General features: G+C 38.7%; 2 protein-coding genes across 44 annotated transcripts in view; one reads left to right on the forward strand and one right to left on the reverse strand.

Annotated features, from left to right (window-relative positions):
- The window catches only part of Mhc (myosin heavy chain), a 37,762-nt gene extending 16,534 nt beyond the window's left edge, over window positions 1–21,228 (reverse strand). For 5 of the 42 annotated variants that reach the window (XM_076692590.1, XM_076692595.1, XM_076692579.1 and 2 more), the window contains exons 1-13: window positions 21,131–21,228; window positions 18,616–19,039; window positions 16,764–16,907; window positions 15,850–16,006; window positions 15,537–15,766; window positions 15,264–15,327; window positions 14,792–14,890; window positions 14,001–14,104; window positions 9,322–9,459; window positions 8,348–8,617; window positions 4,564–4,734; window positions 1,825–2,004; window positions 1,331–1,749 (exon numbers count right to left, since the gene is read on the reverse strand). In XM_076692590.1, the coding sequence (XP_076548705.1) occupies window positions 1,331–1,749; window positions 1,825–2,004; window positions 4,564–4,734; window positions 8,348–8,617; window positions 9,322–9,459; window positions 14,001–14,104; window positions 14,792–14,890; window positions 15,264–15,327; window positions 15,537–15,766; window positions 15,850–16,006; window positions 16,764–16,907; window positions 18,616–18,822 (2,183 nt within the window). In that variant the 5' untranslated portion in view covers window positions 18,823–19,039; window positions 21,131–21,228. Of the gene's footprint in view, window positions 1–960; window positions 1,074–1,330; window positions 1,750–1,824; window positions 2,005–3,160; window positions 3,332–4,563; window positions 4,735–5,856; window positions 6,028–7,427; window positions 7,599–8,347; window positions 8,618–9,321; window positions 9,460–11,073; window positions 11,178–12,909; window positions 13,014–14,000; window positions 14,105–14,791; window positions 14,891–15,263; window positions 15,328–15,536; window positions 15,767–15,849; window positions 16,007–16,763; window positions 16,908–16,963; window positions 17,108–18,615; window positions 19,040–20,424; window positions 20,564–21,130 lie in introns of those variants that run through there. The other 37 variants (XM_034315513.2, XM_034315518.2, XM_076692584.1 and 34 more) reach the window with 23 other exon arrangements.
- Window positions 1–22,490, forward strand: part of Cyt-b5-r (Cytochrome b5-related) — a 49,436-nt gene that overhangs the window by 21,572 nt on the left and 5,374 nt on the right. The window lies entirely within an intron of this gene.

Here is a 22,490-nt window from a genome sequence, read left to right on the forward strand (position 1 = left end):
GGGTTGGCAGAAATTTCAACGAATATGTGTACGTGTCTGACGATAAATGAAAGAGATATAAAACGAGGAATCCGGTTTCGGTCGCTTTCTGCTTCTCTTCGGGTATACTCCTGACACACGATCATTTTATACATATTTGGTTTCTAAAGGGGTCACACAAAGTCTACCGCTTAATCTACGGGCTTATGGGTGTACTTACATCGGCAATGATTTTGAAGAATTTCTATCTAAATGGACATAGGGGGGGGGGGGGCAATTCAGGGGGTACGATATCTTCGAATAACTCAATCGGGACATGCATAATATTGGTACTAGGGCTAACAAAGATAGTACAGAATACTTTTACTGTTTCTATGGGGCTCCTTAAACCTTTCGCTACCACTATGTTTCAATATGTACAGTATAGAGCAAGTATGCTTCTTTAAGGAAAATGGCGATGTAGGCGAAGGTGGCGCCACCATTCGTATGTAAACGTTTATTTGGAAAAATTAATTTCATATTTTTTAATTATATATTAAACTGTATAGGTATAAGCCAAGAATAATGCGTGTGATAAATTTCGAGTATTATAGCAAGTGATGAAGTTTCCTTTTCCTATGTTGCCATTTTTCTTCAGAAAAGACTACCATGTTCGGTACTGTACAGGTGGGCCAATCATAACTGACTCACAATGAGTATAGTTTTAGCTTTGATAGCCAAAGGGTTAAAGGAGGGCTACTATAAAACATAATCCTGAAAACTTTCTAAATAAAAGAATGGAAAGAACGTAAAATAAGATCGAATTAGAAATAGAAAAAGGTACCTGTGTACCAATAATAAATCTGTTTCAGAGAGATTTCAGGATAGATCGATCATTACAGAGGGGGTTCCACTGAAAACTTTCTTCAGACAAGAAGACAAATGTTCTACAAGGGACAAAAAATCAAGTTTCTTTTTCTGGGGTTTAGCAACTAGCCTTAGTGTGACCAATCCTGTAGCTGTCTGGATCAAGGCCGACTTCATCGAAACATTTTTGAGCGGACTTCTTTGGGTCCGACTCAGCGGCCATGGCGGCCGGCGCTAAGATCATGTAACTGCACGATCACAATATAAAAATGAATCATTTTGTAAGACGATCTGACATCTCGTGCGTCTCTAACCGATTACCTATTACACGAGTATTACTAGTGCTGTTCAAGGGGATCTACGAAAATTTTTCTCTTTTTCGCTAATCAACAAATAACTCTACCGTACTGATTATTTATAAAAAAAAAAAAATTAAGTAAAAATTAAAAGAAACTGAAGAATATCAAATGGAAAGTGTGCGAAGATGACAAACAATAATTCTTACCGTAGTTTGAAGTCAGGGTAAACCATTCTGTTCGGGAATCCTTTACGACAAATACGGATGCCTTCAAGTACACCGTTACAGGTGAGCTGGTGCATGACAAGGTGAGAATCGATCACACCCGCCTGCTTCATCTCGTTGGGAATGATACAACGGACGAAGTGGGGTTGAGTAGCTTTCAGTGTGGTCATCAAGTTGTTCAACTGTTCCCTGTAGGAGGACGATACCGTGGAGAAACCACCTCCCTTCTTACCACGTCCACCCTTGCCACCACCGCCACCGCCGGCATCACCAGACTGTCCTGGATGATCCGCGAAGATCTCTATCAGCAGTTTGTTCTGGGATTTCTTGAACTGATCTACCACGGTGTCGTTCAACGGGTCCTTGTTCTTTTCCAGCCAACCGGTGATGTTGTATGGTACCTGTTGATCAAAGTGCTCGTTCGAAACTCTGTAGAAGAAGACGTCGAACAGCTCCATGATTCATGGAGAACGTACGTTTCCGGCATAATGGCCAATAGCGAAGTGAGCCGCTTGCTGACCAGGCTTCGGTGGTTTAGGTTTCAAGTAGTTCGGACTCTTTCCAAGGTGGTTGTTGTTCAACTTCTCCTCGAAAGTCTTGTCGGTGGCTTTCGGGAACATAGATTCTTCTTCAAGAATGGACAAGATACCCATAGGCTAGATCGAGGGAAACAAAGAAGATCGTTAACAAATGTGCTGATTGTGAAAGGATTTACCTTTCGAGAGTGGCATTTTCGTCGATTTATTAACTCCATGTTCGACAAAATTAAAATTTCACTATTGGAAAACATCTCGTATACTATTTGGTTACTTCAAATATTTCATATTCAAAATTCGAATGCTACTCTCGATACTCTTGTGTCTTTTATGAAAAAGACTCCAGAATGACTCGATTTTAATTGAAAATTCTTAAAATACATAATACGACAGAAATTGCTTGAAAGATTCTCAGAAACTCGGAAGCGAATTTTTCTTTGAATGATTTTCAATAGAACAAATTTTATTATCGAAAGTTATCAAAATGATCGCTTCTCTCCGTCTTCTTTCAATAATTTCGTATCGTTGATCGTTTCTTTACTTACCGACGAAAACATACAAACACGAGCACACACGCATGCTGGAGCAACACAAAAAACAAGGCAAATTTGCAAGCGTGAAACATCTGGTTATCAGTTGGCTGCTTGTCGATGTATCGATCGCTTGTCTCAGCTTTTACCTTCTTTATCCGTTGACTGCGAGTCTAAGCTAAAATCCACAATTAAATGAATTCGCATCGCGTCGAATAGGTGTGCGAACGGCTTATCCATCGTCTTCGCGATTTTCGTGCAAATCGGTAAGAAGGGGAAAGCGAAAATAGGGAGCAGTTTTCAAGAATTCAATTTGGTGCTTTTCTGGGAAACTCTATTTTCGACCTAATTAAAATAGGATTAAGGTTTCTGGAGCTCGGAGTTATCAAACCATCGAGGTAGAAACTGGAATCAAAGGCGCTAAATCTAAGCAATTTATGCATTATTTCGACAAAATAGAATCTACTTTTCTACTCTTTCTGCACCAAGACTCGAAGTGACTAATAAGAAAAGATGGATATACTTGAAAAAGAAGGAAAACAGGAAGTAGGTGGAAACAACGAACTTGCTAAAAGAATTAGTCGATATAACAGATTAATAAAGGAGAGCAATAGAGTTTGCATGCTGGTATCGTTTTCCTTGACCGTCGATCGTGACATTCTCTATCTCGCAGCGATTCTATCATCGAAGCCGTCGACCCGGTTTGTCCAGGGGATGCTGCGATTCATGCGGCGACGTGACAATACCTTTTCGAGCAGATCGATCGTTTGCTGAAGGTCCATGCCAAAGTCAATGAAAGTCCATTCGATTCCTTCGCGTTTGTATTCTTCTTGCTCGAGAATGAACATGTGGTGATTGAAGAACTGTTGAAGCTTTTCATTGGTGAAGTTGATGCACAGCTGCTCGAAGCTGTTGAACTGCTCGAGACCAAGGAAGGGTACAAGCAACGAAACAGAAAATAAAGGAGAAAGACAGCGGTCATTAATGCTGCTTAGTTATTTGTGAACGGGGGCTTACTTTTGTTCTTGTATCTTTTTCTCGTCGGGGAGAACAAAACACAAAGGGTGTAAGTTACAATATGTATATTATATTCTTTGGGACGATTTGTATCATTAATCTGCTTCGAATTTGCACATTTTAACATTTTCTTAAAACTTCCATTAATCTGGAACTGCATTTCTTACCATTACTATTGTTATTATCATCCAAAAAGTTGATTCATTAATGAGAAAAGATTCGAAGCAGCTTAAAGGGACACGGAAGGGATAAAACATTCACAAATATGAATAAATTAATACACTAATGGAAAATTGAAGTCAAAATTTATCAATAATGTTTTAATAAACTTTGACTTCGAATCGTGTCACAAGCTAAGGTAATTATATGACAAAATAAATTGGTTTTCTTGTAATAGACAAAAGAAAAAAAAATTGCTCATAAGCATTGGCGTAATTAATAAAAGATTTTTTCTAAGGTCGACCAAGTCCCTTAAAAATTTTTTAATTTTTCATTAAATATATTAAAAATGGTCAGGGTGGTCTATAGTTTCGCCAATGTACAGAAGGGGTTAATTGGGCTACATAATATTTTTAAGAATTTTCATAAACGTAAAGTATAATGGTCAATTTAGTAGTTCGATTCCAGTCCAAATTTGGATTTATCAATTTCCTTCGACGAAATGGATTTATACGGGAAGAACAAATCATAAGAGAAGAAATTGTGAACGGTACACAACGCATCTCACTGTTCGCTTTAGGCGATTTTGGATGAGTCCGGGAGGGAGTGCGGCGATGATAATAGGGGGCACGACATTGGTGCCGTTAGGGGGGCCAATGGATGCAGACAAGGTGAAGCAGGTGAAGAGTGATAAAAAACGAAACGAGGTACACGTATCGAGTACCTTTCCTTCCAAGGGTGAACGACAACACAATGGTAGAAAAAAAAAAACTCTGGAGAGAATGGAATAAGAATAAGCGTGAACCAAATCTACCAACATAAAACCGACGACCAGTCGAAGAGGTTCTGATCCTCTTTTATTTCGGTCAAAAGCCAGACACTTTCCATCGTTGTCCGTTTCCTCAACGTTTCATTCGTTTTTCACGTTCTTTTTGTTCTGTCTGTCTCTCTGAAAGTATTATGAGGAGAATACCTTCTCGATCAGTTCGATACACGCGAGTAGATCCATGCCGAAGTCAATGAACGCCCAATCGATGCCCTCCTTCTTGTACTCCTCTTGTTCGAGTACGAACATGTGATGATTGAAGAATTGTTGCAGTTTCTCGTTGGTAAAGTTGATGCAGAGCTGTTCAAAGCCGTTGAACTGTTGCGTTCACAGCACAACGCGTGGAACAGGGGGTGACACACCAGGGTGAATGACATAGGACCAACAGACACGAGGGATGGACAGGGGGGTTGAAGAGAAAAACAGAAGGGAAAAAGAACGATAAGTAAAAATTAAATCAGATGCTTGTTCGATTGGTTTCGAAGGTAAAATGTTCTCTTTTCTTTTCATTTTTACAACTTTCGTAGACTCGGACTTAATCAAGGTTAATATCTACTTGATGTTTATTGTAAATTTATGAAAATAATTCTTTTTTAATATATCTATGCATCTGCACATATTATTTGAATTTTAAGGCTTCTAATATAATACAATAGAAATAATTGTGTCTACTATGATATAAAGTTGTTTGCAATGCTTCAAAAATTTTTAGAATGCGTTTGATATTTTTCAACCTTGACTAATTATGATTATGTCCCTACATAGAAGAGGGAGCTAGTCTGGAAAGTCTAAAAAATGATCCTAGAACAGAATTTTTCTATTTCACGTATGAAACCAATTTCAAAAATTTCAAAAATCATTTCAATTGAACCGATTACAGTTCTGTATGTCGTGCATAAATATTGAAAAGGTTTGTGTTGGTAACGAGATGGATCTGTTCAGATGTTTTTACAAGAGTAAGTGGAGAAAGATTGTAAGAAAAAATAATTGTTGTTCGAAATGGAACAAAATTAAGAAAGGAAAAAGGAGTAAGGATTGAATGATTGATTTGTTATGGAAATCGAGTGATGATTGAAGTGTAAAATTGTCTAAGCGAGTCGAAAAACAAAATGTAAGACTGCTTGCTGGTCGCTGAAACGCGAAATCACACATCTGCGTAAAGGACAATACAAATTGGGGTAAGGATGTAAAAAACGATTACGATAAAAGTGTTTACGACCAACCAAAGAAAACAGTGGACGATCACTATTGCGTTTTGCTGTATTAAGCGTTAGATTTTAGCGTTTAAGGATCCAGCTGGTCCTTTGATAGATCCTTGAGCTGCGTTTCTTTCGCGTTTGCTTTCTCTCTTTTTTTTTTTTTTTTTTCGTTCTAAGTATTACTATGGCTGGATCGGTCTTTTGATCCTTTGCCCTGATCGATTCAATCGTCATTTTGTACCTTCTCGATCAGTTCAATACACGCGAGGAGATCCATGCCAAAGTCTATGAACGCCCACTCAATGCCCTCCTTCGTATATTCTTCTTGTTCGAGGACGAACATGTGGTGATTGAAGAACTGTTGAAGCTTCTCATTGGTGAAGTTGATGCACAGCTGCTCGAAGCTGTTGAACTGTTCGAGCAACAATCAGGCATGCTTTTTACTTCGTATTCAGTCTACTCTTACTCGCGTAGGCTGTTTCTCTAAGAGTCGCTTCGTCGGCGAATCCGGAAGCTCTACTATCTAAATTCCTTTTCCTTAGAGAAAGGATAGGGTTAAATCTACAGCGTCAACTACTGATCAGAGTTTCGATTAGTCAATGGACGAGTTTGAAATGAAAACTGAACTTATACAAGGCTCCTTATCGAGTTTAAATTGTACAAGTTAAGGAATTTAAATCGTCTATCGACCAGTCGTGACGATACAAGATTTTAAGGAGTAATTGTTGTAATGTTTGCAAACAATGATAACAGCGTTGGACGAAGTTGAAATATTTGCCAATTAAATGAAACAAACAAATTTTGAATTCTTCTTCTTTGGAAAATTGAAAGATCTCTTTTGGCAAATATTTTCTTCGTATCTGGTCACCTCCAACGTTTCATCAGCTAATTAAACTTTCAACGTGTTAGTCTACTTTCAACTACTACCATGATTAAACCGTCTGTCTGGCAGACCGTCCTGTTCCTCGATGGACAGTTGAGAACAACGAGTTGTAACAACGGGTTAATCAACTACTATCAAATATACAATCTACTCAGCGTGAAGTCCACTGTTTTTAATATTCCTTAAAAAAAAAAGAAAAATGAAACACCAACGACGATGATCGAGGAGAACGGTTGATTTTCAACAATTATTCCTTACCGGATCAGTTTGCGTTCAAGTGTCATCGCTTTCAGAGTTGTCCATCACGAATATAGTATAACGGACGTGCCTTGTCAAGAGAATTTTAATTACACGAATAGATCGTGGGGTATCATGCTTTACGTGTAACAATATTTTCTAAAGAAAAATTTCAAACCTCATTTCCAACAATCATGCGCGTTTTGGAAATGAACGAGGGATTAGAAACGAAGAAATTCGATCGAAATCGATCTCTCGAGGAAGAGGAGAAAATTATTCATCATTCAGGGAGACATTCCAAAATGTTCTAATAGAAAAATCCATGGACGATTAAACGCTGCCCTAGGGGCAAAAGACTACGAAAAAAAAAAAAAACCATTGACGAGCACAAAGATTCCGCTCGATTATAAAAATATGGAAAGGGAAAGAAAACGCATACGGAGAGAATGGTGTTCAAAGAACGTCTGAATAAAGGGAATTGAACGTTCAGACCAACGATGACAGAGATTGAAACATTTTTTTTAAAAAGGGTGACATTAAGGGCGAGCATTAACACTGTACAGGACGAATCTTTCGGTAAGATCGAATCATCACAGGGTAATTTCCTTTCGACGAAACAAGATACGGGAAATTCGTAATGGAAAAACGTAAAGAAACCATGGTTCGTCAAATTGACGTGTACAAGGGGCTACCTTCTCGATCAGTTCGATACAAGCGAGGAGATCCATTCCAAAGTCAATGAACTGCCAGACAATACCCTCTTTCTTATATTCCTCTTGCTCGAGGACAAACATGTGATGGTTGAAGAATTGTTGCAGTTTCTCGTTGGTGAAGTTGATGCAAAGTTGCTCGAAACCGTTATACTGAAGAACGAATAGAAATGTACCTTTTTTGTCAGGAATTTACGTCGAATTTTACGAGAATCAACTACGAGGACAGGTTCTAAACGATCGGCACAGAATTTTTGTTTTCTAGTCTATGTGTATCTGTGTCTATCAAGTGTCGAAGGATGAAAATGTGATTATTTTCCTACTTGTCCTTCACTCTACTTAGGAATGAGTACAATGAATACCCGGTGTATGTAATATAAAAGTATAAATTGAATGAACAACGAGTAACCTTCTTGACTGTGTGAAAAGGGTATAACAGGATAAAATGGTCAAAAGTGCCCTTGAACCATTTTATAGCTTATAATAAAAAACCGTTGTTCAACTCCCGGTTGAAATACGGGGTTGAAACTTGGTGTACAACGGTTTTTTATTATAAGCTATAAAATGGTTCAAGGGCAGTTTTGGCCATTTTATTCTGCTATACCCTTTGTCAAAATCAGTATAACATGTGTATATTAAAACTTTAGTGTTAAATGGCAATTAGCCATATATGCTTGTTGTCAACGTGTCTATATAACAATAGGTTTACGACTGAAAATCCGTTGAAGATTTTTATTCCTCAGATATTTTTTGAAATTGAATCAATGTCACTTTTCGAGATTCCATGAAAAATTAAATTATTTCATAAATAAAGATAAAAATCTTCAGCGGTGATACTTGTTCTTGATAGTGTGTTTATGTATAATTTGTGTATAGTCTGAGCGGAAGTACAGGAAACTTACGTCGAAGATCTCAAAACCGGCAATATCCAGTACACCAATGAAGTGCTGTCTCTTCTGTTTGGTGTCCAGGGTTTCGTTACACTTTTTCACTAGCCATTTGAACAGCCTGTCGAACATGGCCTTAGACATGGCACCGACCGAGTATGATACCTGGTCCTTGTTACGACCTTGGGTCACGAACTCGTTACCGACCTTGATCCTCGGTTTCAACAGGTTCTTGTAAAGATCCTGACAGTCGCAACCGAGCAGTTTAGCGACGCGTTCACCTTCCTGTAATAGGAAATTAATTAATTTATAATTGGGGTGATGGGAAAATGATTAAATATCTCGTCGAGGGCTACGTGTGCAGAGTGTCTCAAAAACCATGTATGTATACCGCAGTTCACCAGAGTCCATAACTGCGAAAAGACCAGTTTTCGTTCTTCGCGCTTCTCCAGTGCGCATCTTCGCCCTGATTGGCGATACTCCCAAACGAAGTGGAAAGCGATTAGCAGAGAGCTCGCTGCGCTCCCCCACCATCTTCCAACCTGCGCGTCGCAGTTATGGACTCTGGTGAACTGCGGTATATATATAACCAGGGGTGGACTGGGATTTAAATTTTTACCGAGTGAATTAATGACACGATGGCCCCCCTGTTGAACGTGGAACTTTAACGCTAGAATTATCAAACCAATCAAAATGACTAGTATTGAGTATCTTATTTTAAATTATAAATTTTATCAAGGTATTTTGGTTAAAATATACGTTAGCTATCTGTTGAGATAAAGAATGAATGTATATATTAAATTATGTTTCATCCCTTATCTGTTTAATTCTCTTCATTATTTTCAACTGAAAAATAAGTGTGCATCAAACGTCGGTAGTTCTAGTGTTAATTAGACTTGAAATCTCAGAAGAATAACTGAGACACCACCATAGATAATTAGCTTCTACTATAAATAATACGTGGAATTAAGAAATGAAAAGACAAATACCTCGGTACCATCAGCCTCAGCCTGTTCCTCACGACCCCTTTGCTTGAATTTCATGCCACCCATGTGCATGACAGCGGCGGTGATCTTGTAGATGTCGTTCTTCTCCTCTTGCGTGAAGCCCAGCACATCGAAGGCTTGCTGTTATCGAAAATAAACAATTACGATCGATTTTATGCACTTTCGTATCAAAAGTTCCATCCAAATTTGATCGTATCGTCTTCATTAATATAGATTTTAACAGGAAACTTTTGATACGACGGATAGGCGTTTTGTAAAGAGAAATGCTGAATCACTGTTAGTAGAACATCACAAGAGGACGGCACAAATAATAGCAGAAAGAAAGAAAGATAGAAAGAAAGCTAGAAAGTGGGCATTTCTTTAGCAGCTTTTTCGACAATGAGCGATCGTGAAAAGCGGACGTTTCGTTATATGTCACTTTGTCGACGGTACACATGCTATAAGCAACGTTTGTAGCGGCAAAGCAATAGAGAAAAAGCTTTGAAAATTAAGCTCTAAATTCTATAAAGTGAAAGAATATTGAAAATAAAAAAAAGCAGAAGCTGAGCTCGTACTGTATGACCGCTTCTACCTAGAAAATCGTATGATACTATTTTTGGTACCAGAAACCGAGTCTACCGGAACCGAAAACGGTAGAAGAAAATCCATAAAAAGAGAGAAAATTCGAAGAAGAAGACGAAGGAGGATCGATGTTTCGTTCGCTCGTTTGATTTGCACAGATGCGATTCACCTCCTTCGTTGAGTAAAAACAAGGATTAAGAGTCGTTCTTTTTGGTGCATTCCTTTCAGAAAAAGACTCTCGAGGAGGTCCTAGTTCTTCAAGTTCAACGTCGTTACCCACTTTGAAGTTTCGTCAAACCGTCGAGAATTTCCATCTCGAGGCTGATCAGTGATAAAGAGGGGGTGTTAAATCTACCAAGGATCAACAAACGATCTAAGGAATTTTCGTAAAGTATACATTCTTTGAATTTATACAACCTTCCCTTGCCATTCGACTGGTTCCCCTTCTCATTAATTATCTTTACTGAATCGAATTTTTCAATTTATACAGTCCAATTTTGAAACCAGGAGTGGGCACTGATAGGGGCTAGGGGTGCTTGAAAATCCATTTCGATAAATTTGGGGTGCAAACTCGCATCTCAAATTCATTTTTTTTTGGCTTTTCAAACGTACCTTATTCCTGTCCCAATGCTTATCCCTTCACAGACTTGACCCACTTTATTAGATATAAGTAATTTCCGAACAAAGTATAAGGGCAGTCGATTGGTTTCGGCTACGTACTTACGCACCCAAGCACGTAACTACGTATACGTACGTACAGGCTGAAATCTAGATACGAATAAACTAGATAAAATGCTTTGAAGGTAAAATTGGATAATTTGGGGTTCTACATTTATGTACATGGAGTCCCAACGACAAAATAGTAACGAAAGATAACAAAATTACTGTTACACCAAATATGTATCTAATTTTTAAATTTTCTATATGAACACTATAACAACGAACATATCCATTCGTTACTATTTACTTGATATTTTGGATAAGAATATCTAATAGAAACTCGTAATCAGGGGGTATCGTACAATGGAGGATGTACAAAGAACCCATAGAGACAGGTATCTTTCATACATATACGTATAGTTTGGTATGAAGGTAGAAAAAGTGGGAGTACGTTCAAGGGGTGTCTAGAAACAAGAAACATGGGTTGAGGAATTCGATTGTTCAAGGACTTACGTCCGTCAGCAAACATTCCTCGCCATCGTCGACGTTGGGGATCGTGATTTTTCCTTGAGACACGTTGTAATAGTCGTATATGTTGTTGGACAACATACACATATCTGTGAAGCATTTCGAAAAAAAAGGCTTAATTATACTTGAATCACAAATTCGGTACCCACTATTATCCTGAACGTTAAATCCATTCTGGATGATTCCTTCGTGTCGATTACAACCCTATCGCGTGAAGAAAAATAATCTCGGTAAAAATCAAACGTTTCCGGTGTTGTCTTCCAGATGTTGCGAACGAGCGACAAACAGCTGACGCAATGGAAGGCAAGGTGCATCGGAGATGATCGGGGAGCGGGTACCCAGGGGGGGCTTGGTTTACATTTTCGCCAGTGAAAACTTGACTTTCAATCGAATATGTTTTTTTTTGTTCCTATGCTCCCCCAATTTCCCCGCACCCCGATTGCGGCTGCAGCAAGCGTTCGCAGGCGGGGCGCGAGGGGGGTGATGGAAACCTCGGCCCAACTTTTCTACCACCTTGCTTCTTTATACCAATCAGCCACGTTCTTCTATTTTCATTAAATTTAAAAAAAAAAAAAAAAAAAACACACACACAAGAGTTACTTCTATATATTTGGTAATGCGAATGATTTTTTAAGTGGACCACGTAGGGCACTCTTCTTACTGTAGCATTCAATGGCGAAAATATTATTTTTACTGGAAAATCGAAGTATTAAAAATTATTTCCTTGTTTCGTCGATAAGATTTTTGAACAAAGTGGTAGAAAGATTTGTCGAGAATTCTAATGCCCCTAACCCTGGGGGTTGGACTTACGTCCGTTTCTTCCATGTCCGCGCCGTCGTTGACTCCCGGAATTCTCGTCTTACCCTGGCTAATGTACCAATAGTCCCCAATCCGGTTGCTCAACATGGTTAATTCTGCATTATTTGGTTCGGTTCAAGCTGGCTCTGCTTAACGAGCAACTGTGTGTATGTGTACACGTGTTTGTATGTATGCATGTATTTATGTATGTGTTTGGTTTTTTTTTTTGGCAAATCTACCGTCTGCGATTGCCCCCGATTTTCATATTCATTATAATCTCGATTATTCGTTAAAAATTTATGGAAAAGTGAAAATTTTCCAAGGCGTAGGTCTGAAAATCGTGGGCGATTGCAAATCTGCGACAAGGTGGGTATAACAGAGTGGACACAAGTGGCAAATTATTTGCAACAAGTAAAGGCTGAAAAAGAAGAGGAGCAATAGAGAAGAAAGAAGAAGAAAGAAGAAGAAGAAGAAAATAGAAGAAGTAGAAGAAAGTAGTAGAAGCAAAAAACGACGAGTCTTCTGCTCTTCTGATACTGTAATGATCATGGTGGCTGTTAAAAAGAATATGAATTGGTTATACACTGGTTGAAAACGAGGCGTCGATGAGCTAGAATAGATAGATTGACAGACAGACAGATAGATAGAGAAAGAATATAGAGCAAACAGTGATATATTTCAGCACAAGTATCGTCAAAATATTATCATATCCAAAGACAGCATAACTCGAAGAGTGTCTCATTTCTCTAAATACAAGGTGCTATTAAGGAACATAGAAATCATATAAATGTTACAGGAAATCCGTGGCAATATTCAAGACGAAATTATTCACGTTTAAAAAAATTAGAATAGAAAGAAAGACAATTTTTTTTGTAAATTATTTGAGTATAATAATGTGTGAAAATACATAGGTCTATAAATAATAAAAGAATCATTTAATGAAGAATACAGATGAAAACGTGAATTATTCAATCTTGAATACCGAACAGAAGAGTGCTTGACCGGTCAAAGGGAAGCACTTACATCGGTAATCAAAAGTTCCTCCCCGTCATCGAGGCCAGGGATTGTCGTCTTGCCTTGCGACACAAAGTAGTAGTCGTGGATGTTGTTGGACAGCAGCAACATCTCTACAGACGGCCAAAAAGGAAACAAAAAAAGAACATGCAGGTATTAACTACAAACAAGGGTGCCATGTTTCCTGGTGGCTTTCCTTCGGATTCTATCTACATAGAGGCTAGTTTGTACGTGAACTGCTATTGGAGGGACGATTTTGTCAGAAAAATCGCCTGGTTTATCTATCTAATGTTAAATGGGATTATGTCTAGAACTCGTATTCCAAATTGTCCTTTTCAAATTACTTCTGATAAAATATTGTAGAAATTTTTGATAATTTCAACAAAAGTAATTTTTATTTAGTCCCATCAGTTAGTTAACTCTGTATACGGTATTCCAAGAGTAATTAAGGATTAAACAGTTTTATCAATTTAACCAACTTCCTTATTTTTAAAAGCAAAATTTGTAATTCTTTGTTTTATATTAATCTACCATGCCCACGAAGGACATAAAATAATAAGAAAATAAATTTCGTTTGATATGTCCATGATAATGTTCTGAATATTCGACAATTTAGAATCGTAGTTCCAATAAAGAATATCATAATTAATAACAATTAATCAAAGGATAACAATGGTATAATTCTCTGAAGCACCGCTTCTTCGCTAAACGCCTCCTGCTTCGTTCATAGAAGGATCAATTTGGGAATGCCCTGTACTTTAAAGGGACTTTGTCGGGAAACAAAGGGACCGTCCTTACAAAAGAAATACAAAAGTCATTCAAGAACCAAAATTAAATACGTATACACGTAGGTAGGTAAAAAGCAACACGACCGTGGTATTTCTCTTGTCGTAGTTGAGAACGGTTAAAACCAAACACTGTCCTTCCTAATTCTACTAAAACAGTGGCCAACCAAAGAAACTCGAGGGAAAAAGAGAGGGATGATAAAAGAAGCGACAAAGATCATTTGGCCGCGAGAACAATAAAGGGGGTCGAGAGGCAACAAGAGGGGAAAAGTGAGAGATGCGTAGCCCTGGCATTTTTGATCGTCGGGTTCTTACGTCTGTTAACAATAACTCCTCGCCGTCGTCAACATTTGGGATCGTGGTCTTGCCCTGAGAGACGAAGTAGTAATCTTGGATGTTGTTCGACAGGCAGCACATGTCTACATGGAATCAGGATCAAACGATTGAGACTTGAACAATACGGAAAAGGTGCTTCCACGAGCGTTTCAATTGTACGCAACAGGTACATTCTGCTTCGTCCAGATACTTCTTCTGGCTCCTAGTCTTAATACTTTCGTGATTGGAGAAAGAAAAACAAAGAAAAAAAAAAAAAAAAAAAAGAAACTGGGAGGAGAAGGTGGAACAGACTGGAGATTACCTATACGATTCTGCTAGAAAAGTGTCAAGATCATTTTTCTGTCTACCTTGATCACAGTAAAAACCTTGATCATCGTATGTTTGCATTGTATTATATAAACTTATCTACTGATAGAAGAGAAAAAAAAAATTCAGAATACCAGCAATGGCGTAACAAGGATATTTGTCTGGGGTGGACCCTGGTCCCTGAACTTATTAAAAATTTTGAAATTCTGGAGTTCTGAAACGACGAAATTTCTAAATGTTACAGTATCGAATTTGAAAATATTAGAATTTTAGAGTTTTGAAAATTTGAAACTATAAGGGGACCAGTTCATATTTTAGGGGGCAAACTCTATCTAGTTACGCTCATAAACACCAGTGATCATCGATGATATTCTTCTATCTTAAAAACAATTATTCTCTTCAACTAATAAAATAAATCGTCCACGAAGGTTGAGATATACGAGTTACGAAATCGATAGTCTTACCCTTCAATCCAGCAACAGAGCCGGACATCATTTGGTAGAAGATGTGGTACGAACGCTCCAGAGTTTGTTGAGAGATGACACGAGCCTTCTCCAGTAGATCTACGCGGAACAAAATGAATTTATTAAAAAAAAAAGGAAATAAGAGAAATAAATATGTGTCCTCGAAACTTATATATATATGTATCTACGCGAATGGTAATTGCGTTCATTCCGAAATAGCAACATACGCGTGAAGCAATCGTGGAATGCATGACGCAAAGAGAAATATAATAGAATGAAACGAAACGTAAGTGGAACGTGTGTGGTTGGAAGAAAAAATACATGAAGGGAACCGAAGCCAACTGCGTGTAAATAAATGAAGCTAAACGAATTTGTTCGCGTTGGTGTATGGAAGAACCGATCGAAACGTATGCTGTCGTAAGAATTCAATGAAAATATAACGAAATATAAACGAATAAAAAAGGAAACTTACAGGTCTCGATATCGGCACCAGCCAGTTTTCCAGAAGGACCAAAGTGAATACGGATGAATTTACCCTATTTCGCAACAAGGAATGATATATGTATTAATTTTCAGAGTATAGTTAGAAAATATTTTAATACGTTGACAGAGGGGACATCAGTGGCATAAGAAAAGTCCACTTGCAGCAAATTTAAATTAATTAGGCCCGAAATCTTGATGAATTCATCAAGATTATATTTATTGATTTCCAAATTGGGAAAAATAGTTAAAGTGAGAAACTTACGAAACGGGAGGAGTTATCGTTACGGACGGTCTTAGCGTTACCGAACGCTTCCAGTACAGGATTGGTCTGTACGACTTGATCTTCCAGAGATCCCTTCTTCTGACTCGATGTATCTTCAGATTTTTTGGTCGAGGCACCGACGGTGGCGAAGTACGCGATTACTTTCTTCGTGTTCTCAGTTTTTCCGGCACCAGACTCACCGGTGATCAACATAGACTGATTTTCGGCGTCTGCGAAGAAACAACGAGGGTGGCTTGAGAATTGTACATAAAACGAGATCGTAATTACAATTTTTTAAGAAATATTCACTTACTGGTAAGCATGTTGACGTATGCACCGTCGGAAATGGCGAAAATGTGCGGTGGAACTTCATTACGCCTTTTGCCTCGATAGAGCTTAGCGCACCTTTGGGTGTACACAGGGAATCTTTTGTAGGGATTAATAGCTACGCAGAAGAGGCCGGAATAAGTCTGCAAAGAGGAAAAACTTAATCAGACAAAATTCTTGATCCAATTTTTAATACAATCAACAAACAGGTTTTGCGGTTGTCGTTGTCGTCTATTGACACCGCGCAACGAACATGTACCTGTCATTACAATTATTAATAAAAAACGTGCAACGATGTGACGTTTACTCGTCGATATTTATTAGAAAGGATGCTGGAAAAATGAAATAAAAACAGAGATTGATTTTAAGTCCAAATGTATGTACAATGTCCCTACATACATGTGTCTATGCCTGTCTGAGGTACAGATATTAAAATAAACGCAAAAGGTAATTTTCTTGAGAAAGCAACTCGTGTCCTGAGACGAGAATTTTCTCTTGAAGGAATCGGAAACAAAGAGCAAATTTCCTCAAATGGGTATTTCAGGTGGAAAATGAATTATTTGGAATTCTGTGAGATTAGATCGATCCAAGAAACGAAGTGGAACGAAATTCAAAGGAAGAGAAGACATCGCGATCCAAAGGATCAAGGTAGTACTTTGATACGATGTCTCTTGTGACTCTTGTCATGCAATATCTTTCGAAGTATATATTTCGATATCCAATATTAGATTGGAGAAGACAATAATAAAAAAGGCTCGATAAAAACGTGGTGGCACGTCCAGGTGCTTTATCCAACGTTTCCTTGGGGAAAGTCGATGTTTCCCTTCAAGAAGAAGTGAGGAAACGACGACGGCTTGGAAATCACAGAAAACAATCCTTTTTGTTGGGAATCTATCTTACGTAGATGAGCTTGGCGTAGTAACGTTGCTTCAAATTGTGGAGGACAGAAGCATCGTTGAGATAGGTCAAATTTGACATATCCTCACATTTTTCATACTTTGGAGGGTTCACCTGCTGCAGCTGATCCTTTTTGAAGTCCTTAGTCTAGGTCGGGAAAGAAAAGACGCTCGTTAGTAATCGTTTGAAGAAATCACACTTACGTAGATCAGTTTGCTGTAGTAACGTTGTTTCAAGTTGTGCAACACGGACGCCTCGTTCAGGAATGTCAGGTCGGCCATGTCCTCGGATTTCTCGAACTTTGGCGGATTCACTTGGGACAGCTGCTCCTTGCGGAACTGTTTCGTCTGTACGAGTATACGGCTTATTTTTTCTATGATACATGAACCTTTTAATGGTCGCTCTAGATAAGTATCAAGGAACGCCTTCGAGATTTTATTTGATTCGTTCAAAAACCAAAAACATTCAAAAAAGAATTCTTTTCTACATAATGATGTAATCATTTTTTAAAAGAATGCGATTTTATTTAGTACAGAATAAAAAGACTTTGGTAGAATTCATAATTTTTCTGTATATACAATAATTAAATTTAAAATGGACGGCGGACCATGGAGAGACCCACAATTTAAATTTAATTTTATATTACACATTATTTTCATTTTCTAAATTTCACAGTGACCGTTTAAAATTATTAATTCAATATGTGAAACCATTTCATATATTTCATGTCACGATTGACCCAGGCGTTAAATAATTTTATTCTTAACAAATATTGCCCTTTCTCCAATTTCCGTTCCCCGATTCTAACTTTTCTTCTGCACATTTTCATACGAGTCTCGTTCATTTTGCTTTCGTCCGGCTAAAAATATATTGACCCGCGAAGTTTCGTTAAGTAGCGTTTAAATTTATTATTACCGATGTTAGCGACGATGCTAACAATAGCGTTTCAGCGTCGGTTGTCGAAGAGATGGCAGGGTTTGCTGAACCATTATGTAATCCAGCACGTAGAACCGTGGCATTTCGTACGGTATTATGTCCCGCTGCGAACGAAAATAACCGCTGCCAACTAAATCGCGAAAAATAACGCGCGCGCGCATCCCTCCGTGAGCCAGAGAGAGAAATAATCGGGGAGAGAATGTAGCACGGTGCCATATTTCTTTCCGAATTTCACGTAATCTCTGGACCAATTTTATTTCCTGACACGGCCGTACCTTATTACAAACTAATTATTCAATTTACATTCAATTTAAATTGGAAAGCTCTTTTTTTTTGTTAGATCGTCCTAGCTCCATCTATAGTAGCATTTTACTCGAATCTGAATATTTCAAATAAAGAATTAATTATTACTGATGGATTAAATCAATTTACCCCCTAATAGATTCTGTAAACAGAATCTGTCGGATAAAGTATCGCGCCTATCCTGCTGTTTATTTTTATATCGAGTAAAAAGAAAAGCAAGCGAATCGACGGAACGTAGAGTGATGGCAAACATTACGAGCCAAAGAACAGTTTTCGACTACTCCAGAAATAGAATTCGAACGGTCCGATAGGATGGAGCTCTGCTGCCCTGGCTCATTCATTTTCTTTTTCAATTGGAGTCACTCTGTAGTCGTACCATCATTTCAACCATAACTTTATCCATTTCAGTTAACAATTAAAAGACAAAATAATTATTATGTCTATGATTTATTGATCATGAATCTAATATTCGAGTAAAAGCACCCCATTGATGAAGCTTCCAAAATTATATAAAATAATTTAATTAAAACTGTTGATTTGACCGAAAGTGTACAAAGTGTATTTATGTAACTGTAAAAAAAAAAAAGATATGTAGAAAAAGTTTAAGTTAGGTTACCTCGCCGCCAGGTAATCCAACGGTAACGATATCACCCTTGGTAGCCTTGATCTCACCAAGAAGATATCCTTCCTTTTCGTCGGGTACCCAACACGCCTTTTTCGCATCGTACGGTTTCGTCTGATCGATTCTCCTCTGCTCGAGGGAGACGAAGAGGTATGGGGTTGGATCGGGATCCTCTCCTTCCTGTGGCTTCGGCTTCGGCATCTTGGCTTTACTTTAAGACGCTCTGTTCCAGAATATCAAAAAATAATGTTCCTCTCGTTCCCTGGAAGGTCTGCGTGCCTTCTACGTCGTCGTTTTCCCACTTGTCGCAAGGTGGGGAAGAACTTCCTTGTTGCTTTTCGTTTTCCTGCTCTTATTCTCGTTCCTCGGAGAATTCGGCGGCGGACGGACTACTTCTGGCGGCACGTTCTGGGCGGCCCTATTTTACAAACAATCAGCCACCGTTATTATTAGGCTGCCTTTCATCCCTACCTCCGTCGCTGCTCCAAAACACGCTGCTTCTTTCTTATTTTCTATTATAACTATTCTTATTCTTTTCTTTTGTGTTTCGAGGCTTGTTTACTATCGTAGCTATCGATTGAATGTTAAAAAAAAAAAATTTATAACTTTAGATAAAGTCTTAAAAAAAAATCAATTGTTATTATTATTCTTTGATATTTTAATAAAAATTCAAGTAAATTATGTGAAACGAAAAAGGGAGACCATGTAATTTAATAATTATCTTCAAGTATTTGAGTAACCCTAATTTATTTCGGTTTATTTCATTTACTATTTCGAGAGAAGAACAAACGATTGATTGAAATGAGAGAAGAACAAACCTCGCATCTAGGAAACATAATATGAACGAAAAATATTTAAAGGTACCAGTGGAATGTGTGAAGAAAAAAGAAGTCGCTCGACACCGAACGATTAAGTTAAGCCGTAGTAAGGGCGCTAAAAATAAAAACGGTAACGAAGAATCGCTGGTCGGTTTAAAAGAAGAAAAATAAAAATATATACACGAGCGTTACCCGTGTTTGGCAAGGAAAACGAACGGCAACTACGTAGAGAGTTGCCTAAAAATAGAACAAAGTAGGTAATCGAAAAGCAAAGGTTGAAATAGGAAATCCATCCAATCGTTGATACAAGACACCGTATTTCTAGCTCCGTCCAGAAAAAGCAACATGCTCCGGAAACTACACGGCGGAAACAAAATGGCGCGCGCACTCTACACCTCAAAGTTCTCGGCTTCTTCGCGGAACACGCGTTCGAAAGCTTCGCGCACTGTCGCAAGATTCATTTCTAATTTATCTTAGAAATTTTTAAGCAAAGAATATTTAAAATGCAAATTTTCTTTTATCTCGAACGATAAAAATTGAGAAGAATGATAAAGCGACCGGGCAAAAAGAAAAGAAAGTAAAAATTAAGAATATTAAGAAATATTATGACTTAAAACTCGTTCCACGAGAATTCCTTCGATTACGAAAACTGTAACACATCGCACTGTTCAATTCGCGGAGGAGAGCCGGTGTTAACCAGCGGAGCGATGAAGAAAGTCCCTGGTACCGCACGAGACAGTAATCTTTGCCTTTACTATCCGAAATTGCACCTCTGCGTTGCACTGATCTCGAATATCCATCACCAATTAGCAGCCCATTAAAACTCGCGCTCGATGAAGTAGTAGTACCACTGCGTTAATGCGTCCAAGAATCTGAAGAAGAATTCGCGAGTGGAACGAAGGAAGATTCGTAGAAAACGAAGAAGAAAAAAAAAAATGCACTGTGTTCCGTTCACTAAAGATAAAAAAAGAAGTGAACCACGCACCAAAATTGTCTCTCCGTTGGGGTGTCGAGAGGCGATACTTATTCCTTAGTAATAAAACAAGGATTCCAATTCCACCTCGAAACCAACGTCAGTCACACGTTCGAGGCTCGAACTCGAAAAAGTCACTAGCATCGAGATCGGGAACCGTACTTATTCACATTGGCTGGCTCCCATCTCTCACTCTCTCTCACTCTCCCCCTCCCCACCCCCCGCCCATCATATTTCCTCACCTCGATCGAGAGAAGGTACGACGATAGATTATTACCAACACTTTCCTCGGTTACCCAACGAATCATCCGTTAAAAAAAGGAAGATAGATTGCTAGACTGAAGGCCGATCTCACTAGGCACAGGCTGCTGTACAACGGATCACGTAGAGAAAATCCCCTAGGCTTCGATCACAACCACCGCTTTCCTCCGACCGTGTCCTATACGGTCCGTTTTCCTTGTTTTTCGCGCGAGACGACTTCGTTTTCTCCTCTTTCCGACGATATATCTTCTATTCGCACTTCTCTATTCCTCCGATTTTCGTTTGTCTCCTTTTTTCGCTTCACCACACCGCCGAGTGTCAGCGGTTGTACGCGTGTTGTCAGCGCGTAATCAGAGGAGAGAAAAAAAAAGAGAGAAAAGAAGAAAGAAAGGAGGAAAAAAAAAAGAGAAAAAAGATCGACGATTAGATGAACACCGACGATGTGTGATGCACTTACGTTAGAGAGCCGTTCTGTCGGGGAAACGAGCGGGGGCTCCCAATATAAGCGCGTGCAACGTGATCCTAGAATGTAACGAGCCAGACGATTGGTCGGCCAGCTCGTCCAATAAAAGATCGCGTTAGTTCCTCGGCCAATCTACCTTTTTAGGTGGAGATGATACCAAAAGTGTGACAAGGGGTGGCCGCGGAAAGCTACAACCGCCTCGATCGGTCGAGTGAGATGAAAATAGACGTCGAAGGAAGACAGGCAACTTACCTTTGGCGGGCTCGTTTTCTGGCACATCCGTTTTTCTTTCTCCTATCCTCGCCCCCGACTTCAACCCTTCCTTCCTTCCTTTACTTCCTTCCCGCCGTTCAGTAGATCCTGGATACTCCGACCGAGGCTACATCTTCTGCAAGAAATGACACCGATCCGAAAAACACGGTTCACGCTCGAACACTCTGATATCCCCGGTAGCCAGAGACACCGAGTTCGAGTTTTCGACGTGCATCAAGATCAGTGGTACACGTGGAAGGCGCACGTGCTCGATAATAGCACCACCGGTCATGTACTTATATCTCAAGAACAAACTGCACCCGCTTCCCTGCTGCCCAGTTATTTTTCCATTTAACTAGCCAAATCGTAAGGGCATACGCTCGTACGTGTTCAACCCCTTTAGTTGTTTCAATGATTTTTATATCATTTCATCGATACAATGTTGAGTTCTCCTACTGATGCATTCGGCAACAGATTCTTAAGGGGGGTGGCAATGTAATTGTGCTTTAGAAAAGATAAGAGGCTGGTGTTTGGTTCGTTTGTTGGGGTGCGGTGTTTTCATCGCGTTGCACCGTTAAACTAGATCGCGAGTGCCTTTGACTTTTCTTTCAGTTTTTAATCGTGTCAAACAGGTATTTGACCGCAAAACGCCCCGATGCTTATTATCTCTTTTTGCATCTACTTGTTGCATTTTGTAGATTGATCAGCGAACTAACTTGCCAATTTGTTAACTCTTACATCAAATTTATATGTAATCTACTGATTAAACAGTAGAGCTAAGATCATTGATTTTCAATTGCGGTTATAGATCCTCTTTATATCTGTCTACAATGTACTAGGCAGGCAGCCTACAATATGCAATCGAGCAGCAGAAAATTTTAATTAGGTACACAATGATAAGAAGAATTGAATTTTAGTTTGTTTTTAAACATTTCTTATGTACTTTCGGAATGAAAACTTGGAGAATGAAATATTTAACAGTAATTTCTTGCTTCTTCTAGTCATTAAAGTAGCATATTTCTTAATCATTTTAATAACACGAATAACAATAATTATACTTCTATATATCTTTGTGTCGCGTAAAACGTTTTATGCGAGCTTT

This window comes from Osmia lignaria, chromosome 15 (genome assembly GCF_051020975.1).
Source record: "Osmia lignaria lignaria isolate PbOS001 chromosome 15, iyOsmLign1, whole genome shotgun sequence".
Taxonomy (NCBI): Eukaryota; Metazoa; Arthropoda; class Insecta; order Hymenoptera; family Megachilidae; genus Osmia; species Osmia lignaria.